Source organism: Octopus sinensis, linkage group LG8 (assembly GCF_006345805.1).
Source record: "Octopus sinensis linkage group LG8, ASM634580v1, whole genome shotgun sequence".
Taxonomy (NCBI): Eukaryota; Metazoa; Mollusca; class Cephalopoda; order Octopoda; family Octopodidae; genus Octopus; species Octopus sinensis.
In genome coordinates, this window is record NC_043004.1 from 101507407 (window position 1) to 101526574 (window position 19168).

General features: G+C 37.2%; 1 protein-coding gene across 2 annotated transcripts in view; it reads right to left on the reverse strand.

The window, feature by feature from the left end:
• The window catches only part of LOC115214760 (myosin regulatory light polypeptide 9), an 88942-nt gene that overhangs the window by 1961 nt on the left and 67813 nt on the right, over positions 1 to 19168 (reverse strand). For both annotated transcript variants that reach the window (XM_029783785.2, XM_036505619.1), the window contains exon 4: positions 2879 to 2946. In XM_029783785.2, coding sequence (XP_029639645.1) covers positions 2879 to 2946 — 68 coding nt within the window. The remainder of the gene's footprint in view (positions 1 to 2878; positions 2947 to 19168) is intronic.

Sequence of the window (19168 nt, forward strand, 5' to 3'; positions counted from 1 at the left end):
GTGGAGAGGGTCAATGAGGGGTCATGCTCTGCACAGGCATTGCTGACCTCTGCTCGATATGTGCTGCTTTTCTTTTTTTTCGACTTATATCCTAGAATGCACAATGTTCCTGAAGGTCAGCAATGATCTTCCTCAGTCACGAGTGGACGGCCATCATATATCTTTATATACATATATATATATATATATATATATATATTTATTCTTTTATTCTTTTACTTGTTTCAGTCATTTTATTGTGGCCATGCTGGAGTACTGCCTTTAATTGAAGAAATCAGCCCCAGGACTTATTCTATTGGTTCTTTTGCCGAACCACTAAGTTACGGGGACATAAACACACCAGCATTGGTTGTCAAGTGATGATGGGGGGGGGGAGAGAACAAACACAGACACACGCACACACACACCTATAGACGATGGCCTTCTTTCAGTTTCTGTCTACCAAATCAACTCACAAGGTTTTGGCCGGCCCAAGGCTATAGTACAAGACACTTGCCCAACTGAATCTGGAACCATGTGGTTGATATATATATATATATATATATTATGATTAAAAAAAGTAGTAAAAGTAATGCCCATGATTTTTTTGCAGGTCCTCAGATAGGTGTGAGTGAATGAAAGGATGACTCGAAGGACCACAAGCTCAAGACCCAGTCTCAATACTTGCAACAGTCTAGAATCTACTTAAGGCATCCTCTGGCCAATAGATGATGTTAAACTGGGCAGTAGATTAAGTCTACAAACCAAATGGAGTTACAAGTCATCTACCAGACTTCCACACAGTTTCCATCTACTTAATTTTATTTAGAAGACTTGGGTTGATCCACAGCTGTAATAAAAAAAACAAAAAAACCCACTTGTCACTGGTGCCCATGAAGTGGGACCAAAGATGGGCACATGAGATTGCAAAGCACATGTATGTATGTGTGAATCTTTGTCTTGACATGTGATAGTTGTAAACAAGCATTACTGTCATACAAGCAATGTTGTTTATTTCCAACCTCGGAGCAATATTACTTTGCTTGGAAACAGGTGAGTGTTGGTGACAGGAAGGGCATCCAGCCACAGAAAATCTGTCTCAATAAATTCTGTCTGATCCTTGCAAGCATGGGTAAGCGGATGTTCAAATGATGATGGTTATATACAGAAATATAAATGTCTTAAGAGATACGAGAGACGAGATAATAGAACAGACATGTCGAGAATAGAAAAGTGGAGAGATTAAAGACTTTAGTAAAAGTCATTTGCTAAATGTCCTGGCAGAAATGCCAAAAGACAAATCATGGCAAATTAATCCTGAGAATGCAGTCAGCAACAGACAGACTTTCAGATTCAGTGAGGTCTCTGTTGATATTAGTGAAAGTCACCGGATTTATCTGTTGATTAACAAGAGAGATAATCAAACTTACTGTCTGACAGGAGAAATGTCACTTTTCACCTTTGTAAATTCAAAATATGCCTTTGCATAGTTTTCTTTTTTTTTTCATACCACTAATATAGTTAATTATTTAACCGTTTTGTTACTGTATTTATTTTGAGATGCTCTGTATTTCTTTCAATTACTTTAAATATAACAAAGAATTTAGTAAAATAACTTAGTTATCATTCAGCTAGTGTTAGGAATATAAATTGTGGCTAAGGTTTGGTGAAAGATTTTAATTCAAAACTTATGTAAACAAGACATTTGTACTCAGAGGCCAAAGCCGGTTTCAGCCGGTTTCTAATGAAAGGGTTAATGCTTTCAGAGTAACATCTTCGATAGTACAGCCGTTACACACACAAACACAAATGTTCTCGGATGTATTCCAAAACAAGGTCACTGTAACTAATTATGCCTTCAATTAGCAATATACTATGACCTGCCAATGCACTAACATTGTTTCCTCTCTGTCACTACTACTAACACTACAGATTAATCCTATTTCTTCCATGCTCGCTTGATGCATATCGTCTTCTCCAGTCACCATATCAAATGCTAACAGATCCTTCATCCAAAATTGCAAAGATTTCAAAATTTCTTTGGAACTTATAGAGGAAAAAAAAAAAAACAACAAAAAAACACAAAATCAAGACATAAGTAAAAGCTTAAATAGTTTATTTATTGAATACTTCCATTCTTCAAATTCCCTCAGTATAGATCGTATTCTTTCAACAATACAAGCGTAAACATACCAAATGATTAAAAAGGTGAATTTTGATAGATCGAAAGTAGGTTTGTGCAAACGCTAATCTCTCTTTGTCATCATTCTTTTGCTACATAATCTCAATGTATAAAATTTGGTCTTTTAATTGTTTGATATGTTTACATTTGTATTAAAAGAAAAGGAAAATATTCAATGAGAGTAAAAAATTTAAAGAGCAGCAGTATTCAATAAATAAACTGTTTCACTTGTTACTTATGTCTTTGATATTGTGCCTCTGCAAAACACCTTTATTTTATTTTTGTTTTGTAAGTAAACGTGCTCACCATATTTCATTTGCCTTTGTTATTCTGAAGTAGCATAACAAAAGTAACTATACTATAATATATATCCCGAATAACACCCCTTTAAAACTGTATATAAATATTTTCTAAGACCATTTTCCACAATAATTTTCACAAAAATCTTTCAAAATTTGGAGATCTGAGTACTGCTTTTGATCTTTTCACATTCTGATTTTTCAGCCATTTGAAATTTGGCCTTTACATCCTACACTGACACCCTACTTGGTGGTGTATGTATATGTATACACACACACACACACACACACACAGCTCATAAACAAGCAATGGTCATACTTACTGAATAAACTTAAATCATACATGTATCTACATGTATAGATCAATGCACATGATGCATGGCCATTGATAATAATAAATGAAAGAAAGGTCACTTACATCTTCATCAGAGAAGCGGTCTCCCATAGTGGTCAGCAGCTCTCGTAGCCTGTCTTCATGAATGACACCTGATAATGAATAGATTAAACCGGTTATTCAAAGGAATCACAACATATCCAACTTGTAGCAATTTGCCCACACATTTCAATGAAATGCCCTGAGTACAGAAGTATGTAAAACTGCGTGTAAACTTATGTGAGCATGTAACTACAAACACACATATTACATCACATGTAAACACATGATTCACAGGAAGCACACACTCAACACTATATTCTTATAATTTAAGATCATTTACTACAAAAAAAAAAGAAAAAAAGGAAAAAAAACCCTCATACTTCCTAAATTTGTTTAAGCTTTCATGGCAACTACACAGAGACTGTAACACAAGCTGAGTTTCCTTTACTTCCTTTACTGGTTAAGAAAATACTTCATTTCTGACAGGACACAAATGCAGACAAATAAACAGTCCATAATATTTGCTATACCACTCAGGAAACATAAAAGAAAAAAAATTAACTGTTACAAGCTAGCAAGTACGAACTTACACCATACTTTTTCTAATACATATCAAGGAGATGTTTAATGCCTGCTCAAAGACATCCTGTTGATCATCCCACCTATAACCAGTGGACTATCAAGGATGTGACATGAATGGAGTAGAGCAGCACCAGCACCGGACTGTTACTCGTATTCAGCTGGAGAACATGAATGAAGTGCCTTACTCAAGGACACAACAGGACACCTGGTCCATGAATTAAACACATGACCTCATAATCAGGATCCCAACTCCCTAAGCCTTGTGGTTAGAGTGTAGAGTTGGCGAGCTGGCAGAAATGTTAGCATGCCAGGCGAAATGCGTAGCCGCATTTCGTCTGCCGTTACGTTCTGAGTTCAAATTCCGCCAAGGTCGACTTTGCCTTTCATCCTTTCAGTGTCGATAAATTAAGTACCAGTTACGCATTGGGGTCGATATAATTGACTTAATCCCTTTGTCTGTCCTTGTTTGTCCCTTCTGTGTTTAGCCCCTTGTGGGTAGTAAAGAGATAGGTTAGAGTGTAGAGCTTACAATCATAGGGTCCCCACTGAAAATACTGGAGGTTATTTAAGAACTATCCAAGGTGGACCGCTTCGAAGCATGTCTAAAATATCTGAAACTATAACTGTTTCCTGTCCCAACCTCAAACATTTTTGTTTAACAACTCCCTTGTCGTTTATCTCAGTCAGTTTGTCTAAAAGTAGGCCTAACATGTTCTGGTTTAACACCACCACAGAGTACTTAAGTGTGTTTAGCCAAGTTCTCAGATGCAAGTATTTGGGATTGACTTGTGCTCTCACCATTGCCCCGCCTGCCACTCTAGTCATGCTTTCATGCAGATATTCAGGCTGTCCTAACAATTACATCAATCTGAAACCCGTCTGAAGACGACCTGCAAGTCATTCGCACAGTAGATGTATGTATGCCTAGCAGTATATATTGAAATGTGTTAATATTTCATACTGGGGAATTCAATGTTACTCTGAGTTTCTTAGTAGGTGTGGGCTTTCAGGCGAAGACCACTTCAAGTAAGAAACACTGAGTAGTAAGGTATGTTGAATTTTACAATTTCACATACATACTGTCACTACACAAAGTATTGAGTGCTTTCTTTGAACACTAACCACATAAATAATCCATGCCACCACCACCACCACCACCACCACCACCACCATAAAGTCTAGTCTTTATTATAGTATGGTGGCTTGTGTGCTTCAATGACTGAGAGGCATAGTGGCAGAGGGTAAGCTCCTGATATGGCATCCCATGCGGGACAAGTCAAGGGATACAGGCCAGGCTAATATGGATCAGTTCATCCCAGAGGTAAAAATGGGTTTGCAAGGGGCCAACACACCTACTTAGAAAAAAGCAAAGTTACAGAAGCAAATCAAGGAGAGCAAGGTTTCCCCTCAGGGAAACATGCAGAGCTGAAAAATCAAGGATCCAATTGGAAAGAAGCAGGGACAGCCTAGAGTTGAGGACATTGGAGAAAAAGTTGTTGACGACCTATGCTCCATAGGCAACAAAGAGCTTAAGCAATACTACTACTAACACTAATAAATACACACCCAAACATATTTATTCGAAGCTAAGATTTTACTAAAAGTAACAGGAGACACCAAACGTGTGTGTGTGTGTGTGTGTGAGAGAGAGAGAGAGAGTGTGTGTGTGTATGAGAGTGTGTGTATGTACATATACACACATATATAATAATGTTCGTCTTTCAGGTTCGAAGATGACCATTGACATCATTTAGTGGAATTGCTGCTATGAGACCGGAGGTGGCTGATGAGGCCAATCTGGGCAAGAAAGCCCCTCCCACAGGTGGGGCAGAAGTAGGTAGGGACTGTGCTATTGGTGCAGGTGACTCTGGCTTTCTGCATCTGGCGTTTCTGTTCTGCTGACTGAATCCGGCTCTCCTCGGCTGTCTTTGCTCCTGTGGTGATTGCGTTGCGCCAATATATACATATATACATACACACACACATGGTTCAAAAGAATCCAGTGGGTCTGAAGACTGCATCATGCTGCACTGTTTACTTTGGCATGGCATCTATGGCTGGAGCCCTTCTTAATACCAACTGCCTTATAGCATGTACTGGGTGCTACTGAAGTTGTAACGCAGTCTGAAAAACTACAAACCCCAAGAAAGGGGGCTTTATGCTAGGAGAAGAGAGGGCTAAAGTATGAGAAAAGGGACTAACTAGAACAGGTTTCTTGCTTATAGAGGGGCCACATGGCTACTCACATTTTAAAAGTGATAGTAGTGCAAGAAAGAGATAAAAATAACGATGGGGTCTCTGTGTGGACCCTCAAGTTATAAGAAATGAGTAGGGATGGGTGGCAGAAGAACTGGGGGTGTGGGTGAGTGGATGTTGTAAGACCTGTATAGGAGAGTGAGAAATTGGGAATGGTTGAGGTAGTGAGTATAATGCATGAAGAATAGGGGATAATAAGTAGGGAAATTAGGGAACAGTACTGACAGCTGTAAAGACTGGGTAGGGTCCCCCACTCGGAGAGGTGGATGTAGTGAATGGCGGATAAGGGGGATCAATGATGTGTTTAAGGGCTGTCAAAATAGGTGTGCTGAGCAATAACAGCTTGTATTTGGCTATATCGCTTTACACACTAGTTGACTATTCCTCTGTGCATTAAGAGGTTAATACAATAAGTACTAGACAAATTACTGAGGTGCCCACAGCCATGGCTAGAGAGAAAGAGAGAGAGAGAGATGTATAGAGAGATAGACAGACAGACAGATAGAGACTGGAATGTAATAAAAAGGAAGTGGGTGGTTTAATTAAGTGGCATTGGTAGTAGTAGTAGTAATAGTAGCAGCAGTAGAGGTCAGGCATACAGCAAATAGTTGGGATAGTTTGAGGCTGTTTTTGGTAACTTTAGTCACTCTTATGACAACAGTGTTAGTCTTATAAAGCTGTCATGGCCATGATAACTGGCTGATTGGTGGTGCTATTAGTAGTGTTGGTGGTGGTGGAGAGAAAGAGAGAGAGAGAGGAAGTAGGCCTATTTTATACACAGCTGAGCAACATAGTCAATTTGCTGTAGAAAATCTGGTGAGACACTATAGTACTAATAGATAGGAGAGAGGTAGAGGAGAGTGAGTGTGCTTAAGCATGGCAGCAAATGGAGAGATATGTAGGTATAGAGGGGCAGTCAAAAAGAAAGACACAGCGTGGGAGAAGTAAATGGTTCCAACCTGTGGCTTGTAGCTAGCATGTTGTTTAAGGAAGTCTTTGGCCCTACCCCCAAAAATTATGTATATATGTGAATCTCTTTTTTTTTTTGTTAATAGGTATATTGCATCAATGTGTATCATTAAGGTGACTAAAAAAAGCAAAGGAGCCAGCTGAGAAGAATTCAGCAGTAAAACACTTCAATGATGACAATGATATATATATATTTCTTTATTGCCCACAAGGGGCTAAGCATAGAGGGGACAAACAAGGATAGACAAAGGGATTAAGTCGTTTACATCGACCCCAGTGCGTAACTGGTACTTTATTTATCGACCCCCGAAAGGATGAAAGGCAAAGTCGGCCTCGGCGGAATTTGAACTCAGAATGTAACGACAGATGTTGATATATATATATATATATATACACACATGTGTGTGTGTGTGTGGCTGAATTTGACAATGGCTTAGCTGGCTGAAACTTTGAAACCACTGTTGATATTTTTGTTTAAGAATATAAATTTGAAGTCTGCAAATGTATAGAGTAACCCATCCAGATTAACGTAAAATAGTTTTTGTTACAACTGATCATTATAACTGAACATTAATATATATATATACCTTTTGGTTACACACACACACACACACATGATAATATCAAGCAGTAAGGAGAATGAGTGCTCAACAATGCACTACTTGTGGACAGTTCTGCCTAGAATGGATGCAATCGCTATCAACCTGAATTATAATGCTTAAACAATTGTGAATTTTTGTTATACATGAAACCATCGGTAGCATTGTTAATCCACAAATAAAGTGCATCTATATATATACAGGGAGAATTCACGAAAAAAACAAAAGATGAAGACAGGTGGTGTAGAAAACAAACAGATGTATTAGTATAACACTCAGGAATTGAAAAAGTCTTTTACGTTTCGAGCCTACACTCTTCCACAGAAAGAAACAAGGACAGAAAAAAAATGTGCGTAGTGGCTACCGATCTATGCATATATATACTTTTGTGCACTATGATATAAAACTGACCAGATCAATCCACAATATTTCTTCCCTTTTTATCATATTTTATATTTTTTGCAATCATATTTCTAACAAGACTAAAACTTCCATAGTGTTCAATTATCTTCCTAAACAATCAAATATCTCTATACATTGGTATATAATGTATGAATGGAATATCTTAACTAATGACAAATGCTTATTGATCCTATGTTCATAAACCATTTCATATCACTTCTCTAGCAGTTTCCAAGGCTGGTGTCATGGAAAAAGCTTCTAGTACACACTGTAAAACAGTTAGCATTAGGAAGAGCATCCCTCTGTAGAAACCTTGCCAAAGTTGATATTGAGGTGTGATGTAGTTCTGCAACCCATGTTCTGCAACATAGTTCTGTAAAATCATGCAGTCCAAGCCATGCATGGAACACAGACATTAAATGATGATGTAGATGATTATGATGAAATCTAGGAGGGGTGGGCTCAAATCACATCACTTCTCTTTGCCTACCCTGGGACATACTGCATGAAGACAAGGCTAAAAGCGATCACCCAATAACTCATTAAGGGTTACAGAAGTTTTTCAGATTGAAGGATATAGCACATTTAAGACATTCACATTTTATTCACCCAGTTCTGGGTTTGATACCACTACATGACACCTTAGACAAACGTCATCTACCATAGTCTCAAGTCAATCCAAACTTTGATAGTGAAATTGAGTTGTTTAATCCCAAATCAATCCTAACTGAGCAGATTTATGATCAAAGGTGTTCTGCTAAGGCTACCCTTATGACAGTCACCAAGACGGTTAGTAATAGTGTTTTATAGAGGAGGAGTAATCCCCTTAAAAAAAAAAAATTTAAATTAGTATTTTAAAATTTAATCTTCAATGATGTTTTTCCACTTTCAAACGTATATATAATTACTGCTTTGCCTTGTACCACCATTGGCTTGTTTGTTTTTAAGAGCTACAGACATCAACAGAATATGATCCACTAAGTCAAGGAAATATTCTCAAATTTAACAAGTGTCTTAGTCTCTGAACACAGAGGAAATTATGCATGATAAAAAAGATTAGTAAGGAAGTGGTAGCCACAGAATATATATCTGTATCCTCCACCTCTTCTCACAACTGTCATTTGTGCTGTGACTCATGTCAATAACCGGCAAACTACAGCAAATGGTTACAATGCATAGAGTAAGAGAAGTGAATCTGGTGTTTATAGAGTGAGGTGGTATTCATGTGTAGTATGTTGTACATCAACTACTAGGAAGGGTAAATACCAAATTTATCTTCCATGGAGACAGCAGGGGAGTGTATTACAGTGAAGATAGAGGAAGGAAGACCTAAAGGACTATTCACACACACACACACACACACATTCTTTGGCACTGACTTTAAGTTACCCCTTCTCCCACACAGAAACACACACACAAGATTACTCAATGGATAAATGATGTATTCAGTAAAGAAAAAATATTTTGACTTTGAAAAATTTTTGACCACCCACTCATTAGCATTTTTTCCCCAGATATTTAATTCCAGATCATCCTTAATGAAGCAGACCAATGATCAATGGCATTCCAACCATGACCATTCCATATTTTTTTCAGCCAGAGTGTATCCTAGATTATTGTCCACTGTGTTTCTTTCTTAAGAAGGTAGAAGGTGGTTTGAGGGAGATAGGGCTGTTATTTTTACCAGGTCAAGTTACTACATAGGCACGCTTAGGTTGGTTTGACCAACATTAGTGACGCAACTCAAGTGTTGTAGGTCCAAGCTACCACAAGTGGTAGTTATAGTAAAAAGTTTTATAGAATAGGGTGGTGGTGGTGGATAGTAAATGAGTATATTGTAGCCTTAATATATTTCAGTACTTTTACAATGGTACTGTGATAGTGCAAAAGTGCAATATAGTATGATATACTGTGGTGTAGTACAATGGCAAAAAAACATGGTACAGTAAACACCCTGCCATCCAGCATCACTAGGACTGGAGGGTTGCTGGATAACTGCATTTACTGGGTATCTGATCATCACTTTTAAGTTACCATAACACCTCCAAATCTCATTAAAACTTTACAGACACATAATATTATCATTAATATTCTGAATATAATAGAAATGAGAGAAACAGGAGAAAATAAAGTCTAGTTTAAGCAAAGAAAGGTTTTAATAACCTAATAAACTACTTTTCTGTGCTTTGACAAGCAACAGGCCATTTTAGTTACAGTTGAAACTTGCTTTCTACTACTGACAATTAATTAATTAACATAAATTCTCTAGGCTCTAATTAACAACACTTTCTTTTCATTTTTTTTCTGAGTTGCTTGAAAGTTCCAGTTATCTGAGTACTAGATAACAAGGAGTTTATTGGAAAGTGGAAACAAGTATTGTGTACTAAAGTGCAATATAGCAGTTAGTTTTGTTGTTTAGCCCTGGGAAAACCCTAGCCAAGCAGACTTGTGGACCAAAATATTCCAGTAGTAGCTACCTCATCTTCTATTCCAACACAGTATACTTATGATGACACTATCCAATGTATCATTCCTTGTTATAAGTGTCAATGAAGTATGATTTGAGTGACCACAGGGGCTTCCTCCTTGGCACAGGGTGGTTTTTAGTGTTTGTAGTAGTTACAATGATGGTGTGGATAGCTGAGCCAACTGGGCAAGTCACTGATTATTAGTGAAAGAGGTGGAATTTCAGCAGAGGCAGTGGGTTAATCTTGTGGTCAAGACACACTTAACCCAAAATTAATCTAGTCTGTCCAACCAGAAATAAATACCACAAAGTGGAAGCAACTCAGCATTCTATACAGCAGCATTGTTAACTCAACATGTCTTGACAACATGCTGGATCCTACTCGCTACATTTAAGAGCCAAAAGGACAGATCAATCATTGGTGGACACATCTAATTATCAATTTTATCATTTAACAATAGAAATAAATAATCAAGAGGATAACTTCTTTTTGGTTGGAGTGGATGTTAGTTTACGTATGACTCAATGCCAAATTCCACTTCAATATATTTCCACTTATTATTACTATTATCTGGCCCAAGAAAGGGTGGTGGATTAGCAGAAATGTTAAAGCATTGCAAGAAAAAAAAAAATGCTTTGCACAATTTGTTCAGGCTCTTTATTTTATGAGCTTAAACCCTGCCAAGGTCAACTTTGCCTTTTATTCTTCTGAGGTTGATAAAATAAATACCCGGTAAGTTCAGGGATCAAGTTAATTGATTACCCTCTCCACCTCACCAAATTTCTGGCTTTATACCTAATTTAGAAGCATTTATTTAATCAAAGAAGAACTAGCATCTATAACCTATGTATAGCATAGATGATGGTTAGTTGAAACTTCTCAAGATGATTCCTGCTTGAAAAACTACTAGGAATAAGGAAGGGAATCCCAGAAGAAGACATTTCTGGATAGGATGGATTGAGTCAAATGTTTAACCCTTTCGTTACGGTATTTATTTTGAGATGCTCTGTCTTTCTTCCAATTATTTAAATTATAACAAAGAATTAAGTAAAATAACATCGTTATCATGAAGCTAGTGTTAGGGACATAAATTGTAACTAAGGTTTGGCAGAGGATTTTAATTCAGAACTTTTGAAAACCAGACATTTGTACTAAAGAGCCAGAGCCGGTTTCAGCCGGGTTGGTAACGAAAGGGTTAATGTATGGTTCAATGTGTGAGGCACAGAAGAGAATAACAAAACCAGAAGTGGACCAGCAAAGACAATGAGGAGAGAAGAGAGGCATGTGTATTAGGTGGACTCGAGTAAAAGAATGTATACTGGTTGCTAATTCAGATGAGCAGAAGCCATTGTAATACCAGTAAAAGAGACTGTATATGTGATAGAAGAAACTGAATCCATGTATCTGTTGGATGTAGTATGTCAGTAATTCATTACCAGTGAATAAGAAGGGCATTTTCAGATGTGGCATAAAATGTCTGTACAGGAATGCATCTTCATGTGTTAAGTTTACGGATAAAACAGACCTAGAAAGTCTAATTTAGAAGCTTTTCTGAGATAATCTGAGTGTGACATCTACATCCCTGATGGAGTAATTTCATATGAGATAGCTTGTTTCTGGTTTCAGTTATCTTACTTTTAGCGCCATCCACAATAGAACAGCTGTTAATCCAATGACCCATTTTCCAGTACTAAAAGGCAATAAAATAACTGAATTTACAGACTGTTCTCTTGGTACCAATTATAACAGATTGGTTGTAAATTCTCAGTAGAATGGTAGATCTAACCAAAATGTTCACACACTTATGAGAAGGATCCAAGTGGGTTTTTGTAATAGTCACGCTTTTCTCAATAATTATTTGTTATGTAAGGGAGTAAAATTACTCACTGGGGTGATATGCCCCAACAGGGCACAATATTCTTTAGTGGAAATAAAATGAACTCCAACAAAGTGAAAATAAAACAAGAAAGTAAAATAAAAAAAAGACAAACAAAGGAAAGGATAACAAAAACATGAAATAAAAAAATAAAACAATTTTAAAATAAAATTAAACAAAGAAAAACGAAAAAGTGTAAAGAAAGAAAAAGAAATATAAACTTTGTCCTCCCCCACACAGAGAAAACTGGAACTATTGTTTCATCAGACATTAGCAAGTATTAAATATAGCCTATGGCACCAACACTCACCCTGTCACACATCTACCTGCTCCATCCACTTCTAACCTGACCACTTGGAACACTAACTGTTACATAAATCTAATAATTACTCTGTCTGGCACCACAGATATTACCAGCAATAGGAAGAGTTAAAAGTTATTATTAACTGTGTCCTGTCTATTAAAAACACTTGTGTTCTGGTAATAACAACTGTCAATTCCCTCCAAAAATCTTGTATGGCAGCAATTAAGCTGCTTATAATACTAATAATAATAATAATAATAATAATAACAACAATAATGGTTTCAAATTTTGCCACAAGGGCAGCAATTTTGAGAGAGGGGATCAGTCAATTACACTGACTTATTTTATTGACCCCCGAAAGGATGAAAGGTAAAGTTAACCTCAGTAGAATTAGAACTCAGAACGTAGCAACAGGTGAAATACTGCTAAGCATTTCGTCTAGTGTGCTAACGATTCTGCCAGCTCATCACTTTAATATTATCATTATAATTAAGCAGAATTCTTAGCACATTGGACACAATGCTTAGCAGTACTTCTTCTGGACCCTTACATTTTGGGTTTAAATGCCCTCAGGGTTAATAAAATAAGTACCAGTGAAGTACTGTAATTAACAACTCCCTCTTCTTTCAATTTACAGGCCTTGTGCCAATAGTACAAAGTATTATTATTTTTTATTGGATATTATTATTGGCGATTCCAGAGATAAAATCATGTTTCATTTTGTTAATTTACAACAAATTAGGTACAGCCTGGAAGACATGCATAAATGTCATCATCATCATCACAATTGTTTAACGTCCGTTTTCCATGGGTTGGACGGTTCAACTGGGGTCTGGGAAGCCAAGAGGCTGCGCCAGGCCCAGTCTGATCTGGCAGTGTTTCTACAGCTGGATGCCCTTCCTAACGCCAACTACTCCGAGAGTGTAGTGGGTGGTTTTTATGTGCCAGACGAAAACTTAAAAGAGTGTGCTTTGGCTATCCTCATAAGAAATCAGTTGATGTTTCTATAAAAGTGGGTGTCTACCACCCCAGTTGCACTAGTTAGTTTCAAATGCAATAATGGACACAATTGCTATAAAATTTTAATTCAATAGTTAAATCTGTGTTTTTATTTTTTAGATTGCTTTTGCACAATGTAATTGGTCTTTAGTAATCATATATATGAAGTCTGTAAAAGTGTTTATTTTTTTTTCATTGAAATATTTGTAGTAATGATAATTGGTAAGTGTTGCAATGAAAGTTGGGGAAGTTTTTGCCATGAGGTTTTGGTAGTTTGGTTGGCAGAACAAAAAGTTTATGCCAACAGAAGAGTTGTAGTTGACTTCATGCGGTATGTGTGTGTATGTGTTGGTGTGAATTGTTTAGGATATAAAGAGAGTCTAGTTGTCATGATACAAAATCTCTTGTGATCAATAATATTTGAAAACCAGGTGTTGTGTACACTGAACTCTCTCCAACGGATAGTATTTGCTAGAATGTCTGTGGGTGAAGTTTGGTGATGGCTGGTGAGGATGGTAATGGTATGTTTATTACATTAGTGAGCTTTGTACGGCTAGATTTTAGTTTCAAAGTTTGCATTTTAACCGTAGTGTTGTTGCATATTTTGTTCATAAAAGTCAGTTGTTATATCTGTACACTGAACTTAAGTCTGATAGCATTTGAGTACAAAGATTAGTTCTTGGATTATAGCTATATGAATGTTGTGAAAGATAATAAAATCTTTTAGTTGCATAAATTAGTTTCTAAGGCTATTGGTATCATAGACGCTTGAAAACTTTTTTGTTGTGTTCTGTATAACTTTGTGCATGTTAAATATATATTAGATGCATTGTTTGTGGACATGTGATATTGTGAATGACGAGAGATAAGTTTATCCCTTTTGTTATTGTTGTTAGTGTTATTATCCCGTAAAGTGCATTTTCTGGATTATCTCTAAACTTTATTTTGAAGACACTCATTTTTGTTGGTATTTTAGGGTCAACTTCCAACAGATTTGTAACTTCTACTTTTAGCCTATAGTGTTTATGTATGCTGATAGAGGTGCTTAGCTGGCAGAAACGTTAGCACACCGGGCGAAATGCGTAGCCGTATTTTCATCTGTCATTACATTCTGTGTTCAAATTCCGCCGAGGTCGACTTTGCCTTTCATCCTTTCGGGGTCGATAAATTAAGTACCAGTTACGCACTGGAGTCGATGTAATCGACTTAATCCATTTGTTTGTCCCCTCTATGTTTAGCCCCTTGTGGGTAGTAAAGAAATATGTTTCTAGGATTTACTGTTTAATCAGTATTTTAGCTATGACCATCTTTCTTCTTCGCTGACATATTGAATATTAGTTTAATCTGAATATTTATTTTAAAGATACTGAAGTAGTAGTTGAGGAAGATTTGCTGCAATTTCTTGCAGGTCAAACAATCATAAAAAAGTTTCTCACTAGTTCATTATTTTGTGGTACAGTGGTTAGAGCACTGGGCTCACAATCACAAGGTAGTGAGTTTGATTCACTGCAACATCCCTGGTGCCAATCTGTATTGGCCTTTGCCTTTCCCTTGGATAACATTGGTTGTGTGGAGAGAGGAGGCTGGTAAGCATAGGTGACTGTTAGTCTTCCATAAACAACCCTGCCTGGACTTGTACCTTGGAGGGGAACTTTCTTGGTGCAATCCCATGGACATTCATGGCTGAAGGGGGTCTTTACCCTTTTGGGAAGTTACACTTAAACTGAGTTCAAGATGTCTTGTGAATGTAAAAGTCCAGGTACTATTTTACTTGATTGTTGATTAAGCTTTACCTGATCGCATTGGTATGCTTTGTATGTGTTACATGTGTGCATAGAAGCATGGGTTGGACAGGTCTGTAAAACAGCATCTCTTAACATTTCCATCATGCATCAGCTCGACCTTGAGACCTTCATCATCATTGTTCAACCGTGGTCGAGACAATGGAATTTACCATGCTACGCCAGACTTCACGGTCCATCATGGCATTACGGAGGTCCTGTTGCTGGATGCCTGTATCCATGGAGATTACATCAGGGTAGGAGAGTGTGCGCCCTCTGGTATTGCGAGTAGATGGCTTCCAGAGGAGAAGAGTAGAAATTACCTCATTTTCAGCTCTACAACAATGTCCAGCAAACTGGACTCTCTTACCTTTCACAAGAGATGACACAGGTGGTAGTTTCCCATATATTTGAGATCTTATAGTACATCTACTTTACCCAACCTCCACCCTGTGAACCTTTAGACTACAGTGAATGTATATCAATGCATCAGGTGTATGGTGATATAAATTCACACTGGCACAACTACTGTAGAGCCATTTACAAAAGCACCCTTTTTTTCACTGACCCAAAGTACAGTCATGTTTCTCTAGTTCCTGTCACCATTTAAATCCACTCCACCAACCTCCTAGTGTTGAAAACCAACATCACCCACCATCGCTAGACACTTTCTCGAGTGAATAAACACAGTAGAGGCTGTGTGTATTTATATAATCTGAAAATAATTTTGTTTTTCTATCCAGAAACATTCTAAAATGGTCAAGCTATCAAATAGAACAAGAGGGAAATTCTTAACGACTGAAACAGTCTCACACACCATACTAAACTACTACCATACTAAACTACTACAAATCACAGTTACTTAACAAAACAAAACAAAAAAAAAATGCATGCTTGTGTGTGTGTGTGTGTATGTGTGTGATTATCTATGTAGATGCATGAACAAGTGTGTAAGAATGTGGGGGGTGAGATGGATAAGGGGAGCACAAGAGTTGAACACTAAAATAACCTAAGGAGGGGCTGGTGTAGGATGAGTGACTGCAATGGCAGTTATGTCTTAGTGGGGGTAGTGAGTATAATGGACAGAGGAGGTAGCAGAGAGGGTAGAAGGAGTGGGCAGTGTCTGAAAGTGTGAGGGAGGGGTAGGAGGTGCTACAGAAGAGGAAGAGGAAATATTTTCACTTTATCACACACTAATATAGGAGGGTGTGTTTTAGCTTCCCTGAACACATAGACAGACAGCATACACACACACACAGAGTCAAGGAGTTAGCCAGTAAGAAAACAGATATTAGGAGCTGATAAATAGCACACCGTGCATACACACAATCTTGTAGATGCAGATACATATACACAAAAATATGTAGGAGTTTCTCCTATATTGGGTCCTTAAATAACATTGAATCTCCCTTTGGAGCTGGCACTGAGGGAGTGTACATGAGTGTATGTGTGTGTGTACGTATGTATGTAAGCATGTATGGATGTATGAATGTACAAGTGTATATGAATGTGTACATGCCTGCTTCTGTGCGTACATGTGTGAATGGCAGAGTGTGAATATATGTGTGTCTATAGGTGTGTGTGTGTGTGCTTAGGCAAGTGTGTGTGTGTGTGTATGTATGTAAGCATGTATGGATGTATGTATGTACAAGTGTATATGAATGTGTACATGCCTGCTTCTGTGCGTACATGTGTGAATGGCAGAGTGTGAATATATGTGTGTCTATAGGTGTGTGTGTGTGTGTGCTTAGGCAAGTGTGTGTATGTAGATAACATTCCCAGCCAATTTTTATCTCAGAGGAGTGGTGGGCAGAGAGGTCTTGTGATTACATATTTTGTCATTCTATTTACAATGGACAAAGGACTCAGCAGCAGCAACGGCAGCAGCAGCAACAAGCACAGCAATAGTAACCACCACAGCAGCATTTGTAGCAGTAGTACACAAAATCAGAGAGACATTTTAAAATAATTAAATATATTTTAGGAAGAGACAAGCCTTTATTCCTCAACTTTCTTCCCATTAACAAAATACACTTACAACAGTTATGAGAAAAAAATTGTTTGTGACACTGTACTTTTGTATAGCAAACAATCACTTGCAACATATACTGTGCATTAAATCGCATATAAGATACATATCTTTTCCCCCAAAAAATGTCTCAAAAAGTCACCTTGAGTCTTACATGCAAAGTTGCTTTAAATATTACAAGCTTTAAGGTGGCAAGCTGGCAGAAATGTTAGCACGCCGAGCGAAATGCTTAGTATTTCGTCTGTCGTTATGTTTTGAGTTCAAATTCTGTCGAGGTCAACTTTGCCTTTCATCCTTTTGGGGTTGATAAATTAAGTACCAACTGTGTAATGGGGTCGATCTAATCGACTGGCTCCCTTCCCACAAAATTTCGGGCCATGTATCTAGAGTAGAAAAGAATATTACAAGCTGTAATTCACTAAAAACATTTGTTCCTCTTGAATAAATGTTGCTGAAATTGGGATGCATCTAATATGCTTTTGAATCTTTTACGCCATCAAATATGGTACATCAATAACAAAATCTTTCATATACTGCTTACGCAATTGGCACAGACTATACATCTACCATGCACATGATATATATATACACACACACATATAAAACTGTCCCACCCATGCCGGCATGGAAGGCTGACGTTAAACGATGATGATGATGATGATGATATAACCTGAACATTGATTAGAGATTCTGCTCAGCATTTCTCTAGGCATCTGTAGGGTCAACTTTGGAAGTCTTTACTTAACAAATTTACAATTCTTTAGACGACATTAATTGGATGCGTCAAGCTCATCCACCAGCAAGGATTAGCTAACCAGATAAGACACTGGTCTCCTGCAGATATTTTTCCCCAAGCCGAGAGATAATGTCAGCATTTTAAACCAACAAAGCATTAATTTCATAGTGCTGCCACTGTCTGCTTTGATGACCCACACTAATTGTGGTACCCATTTAGTGTGATGTACCTTGGCTACAAGCATGACAAAATAATCTTAGCTGGTTGTTAAGTACCCAACTAACTCAACCTCACCACCTCCTCACATTATATGTGTGTGCATGTGTGTGTAATTGAATAGATGGTAAATATATTAAGCTTCTGATATTTCAAACTAAATACCCTAAACAAAAATAAGAGGGGCACTATACCAACAGTCTGTGTAGAGGGTCGAGACTACTGACAATAGCCAAGGGATCCATAGTTCATATCTATCATGTTTGTGATCAAAACCCTTATTCTAAGCTCTGAATAGTTAATACAACTTGTATAATTCACCAGTATATATATATGTTTGAACAACCTGTACCTTAAGTACTTTACTCAGATCATAATTTCCTTGCAATTTCTTTTTCACCAAACTTGTATTTACATCAAATCAACCACATCACGGCAATCATTTCTCTTGTAATACTTTCAGCACCCAACTCCTTTACACTAATATTCAAATTCACATTGTACGTCAATCCAGATCCCTTTACAAAGAAGGAAAGATGAATGTCTACTTGTTTAATAAACTGTTACACAACTAATACAATAGACTGCTGTTACAGATAAAGTTGTTGGTTTAATCAGCTTAATTCTTGGATTGATATCTAAATTCATTCAGAGAAACCTGTAATGATGGAACAAGCTGATACCTAAAGCTAATATACTTACCCATATCTTCTCTGAAAAATAATCAGCCTTACATATAAGAAATTTAGAATAGAAAGTAAGAAAAATTAACGTATGACAGCTGTTGATTTCTAGCTGGAACCAAGCAACCAAGTTCTAATAGGAAAAAAAAAAAAAAAATGCTAACTGGATTTTTTTTTAGTAGCCAAAAGTGAATCCTTGTTCATTTTTGTATTTACTTTTTCATACAGCATAGGTTAGATGAATTAGTTTTCAACACAATGTCTATCCACCTGCTGTGGTCCCCAAACATTTCCTTTGTGACATTAGACCTTGTCACTGTTTCTTACCTTCTTTCCATCCAGCTCATTCTGTTTGCGCTGTTCAATAATTTTTTCACCCAAATATCATCATTCACACTCATCACATATCTATACTAGAACTGTCTCCTCACT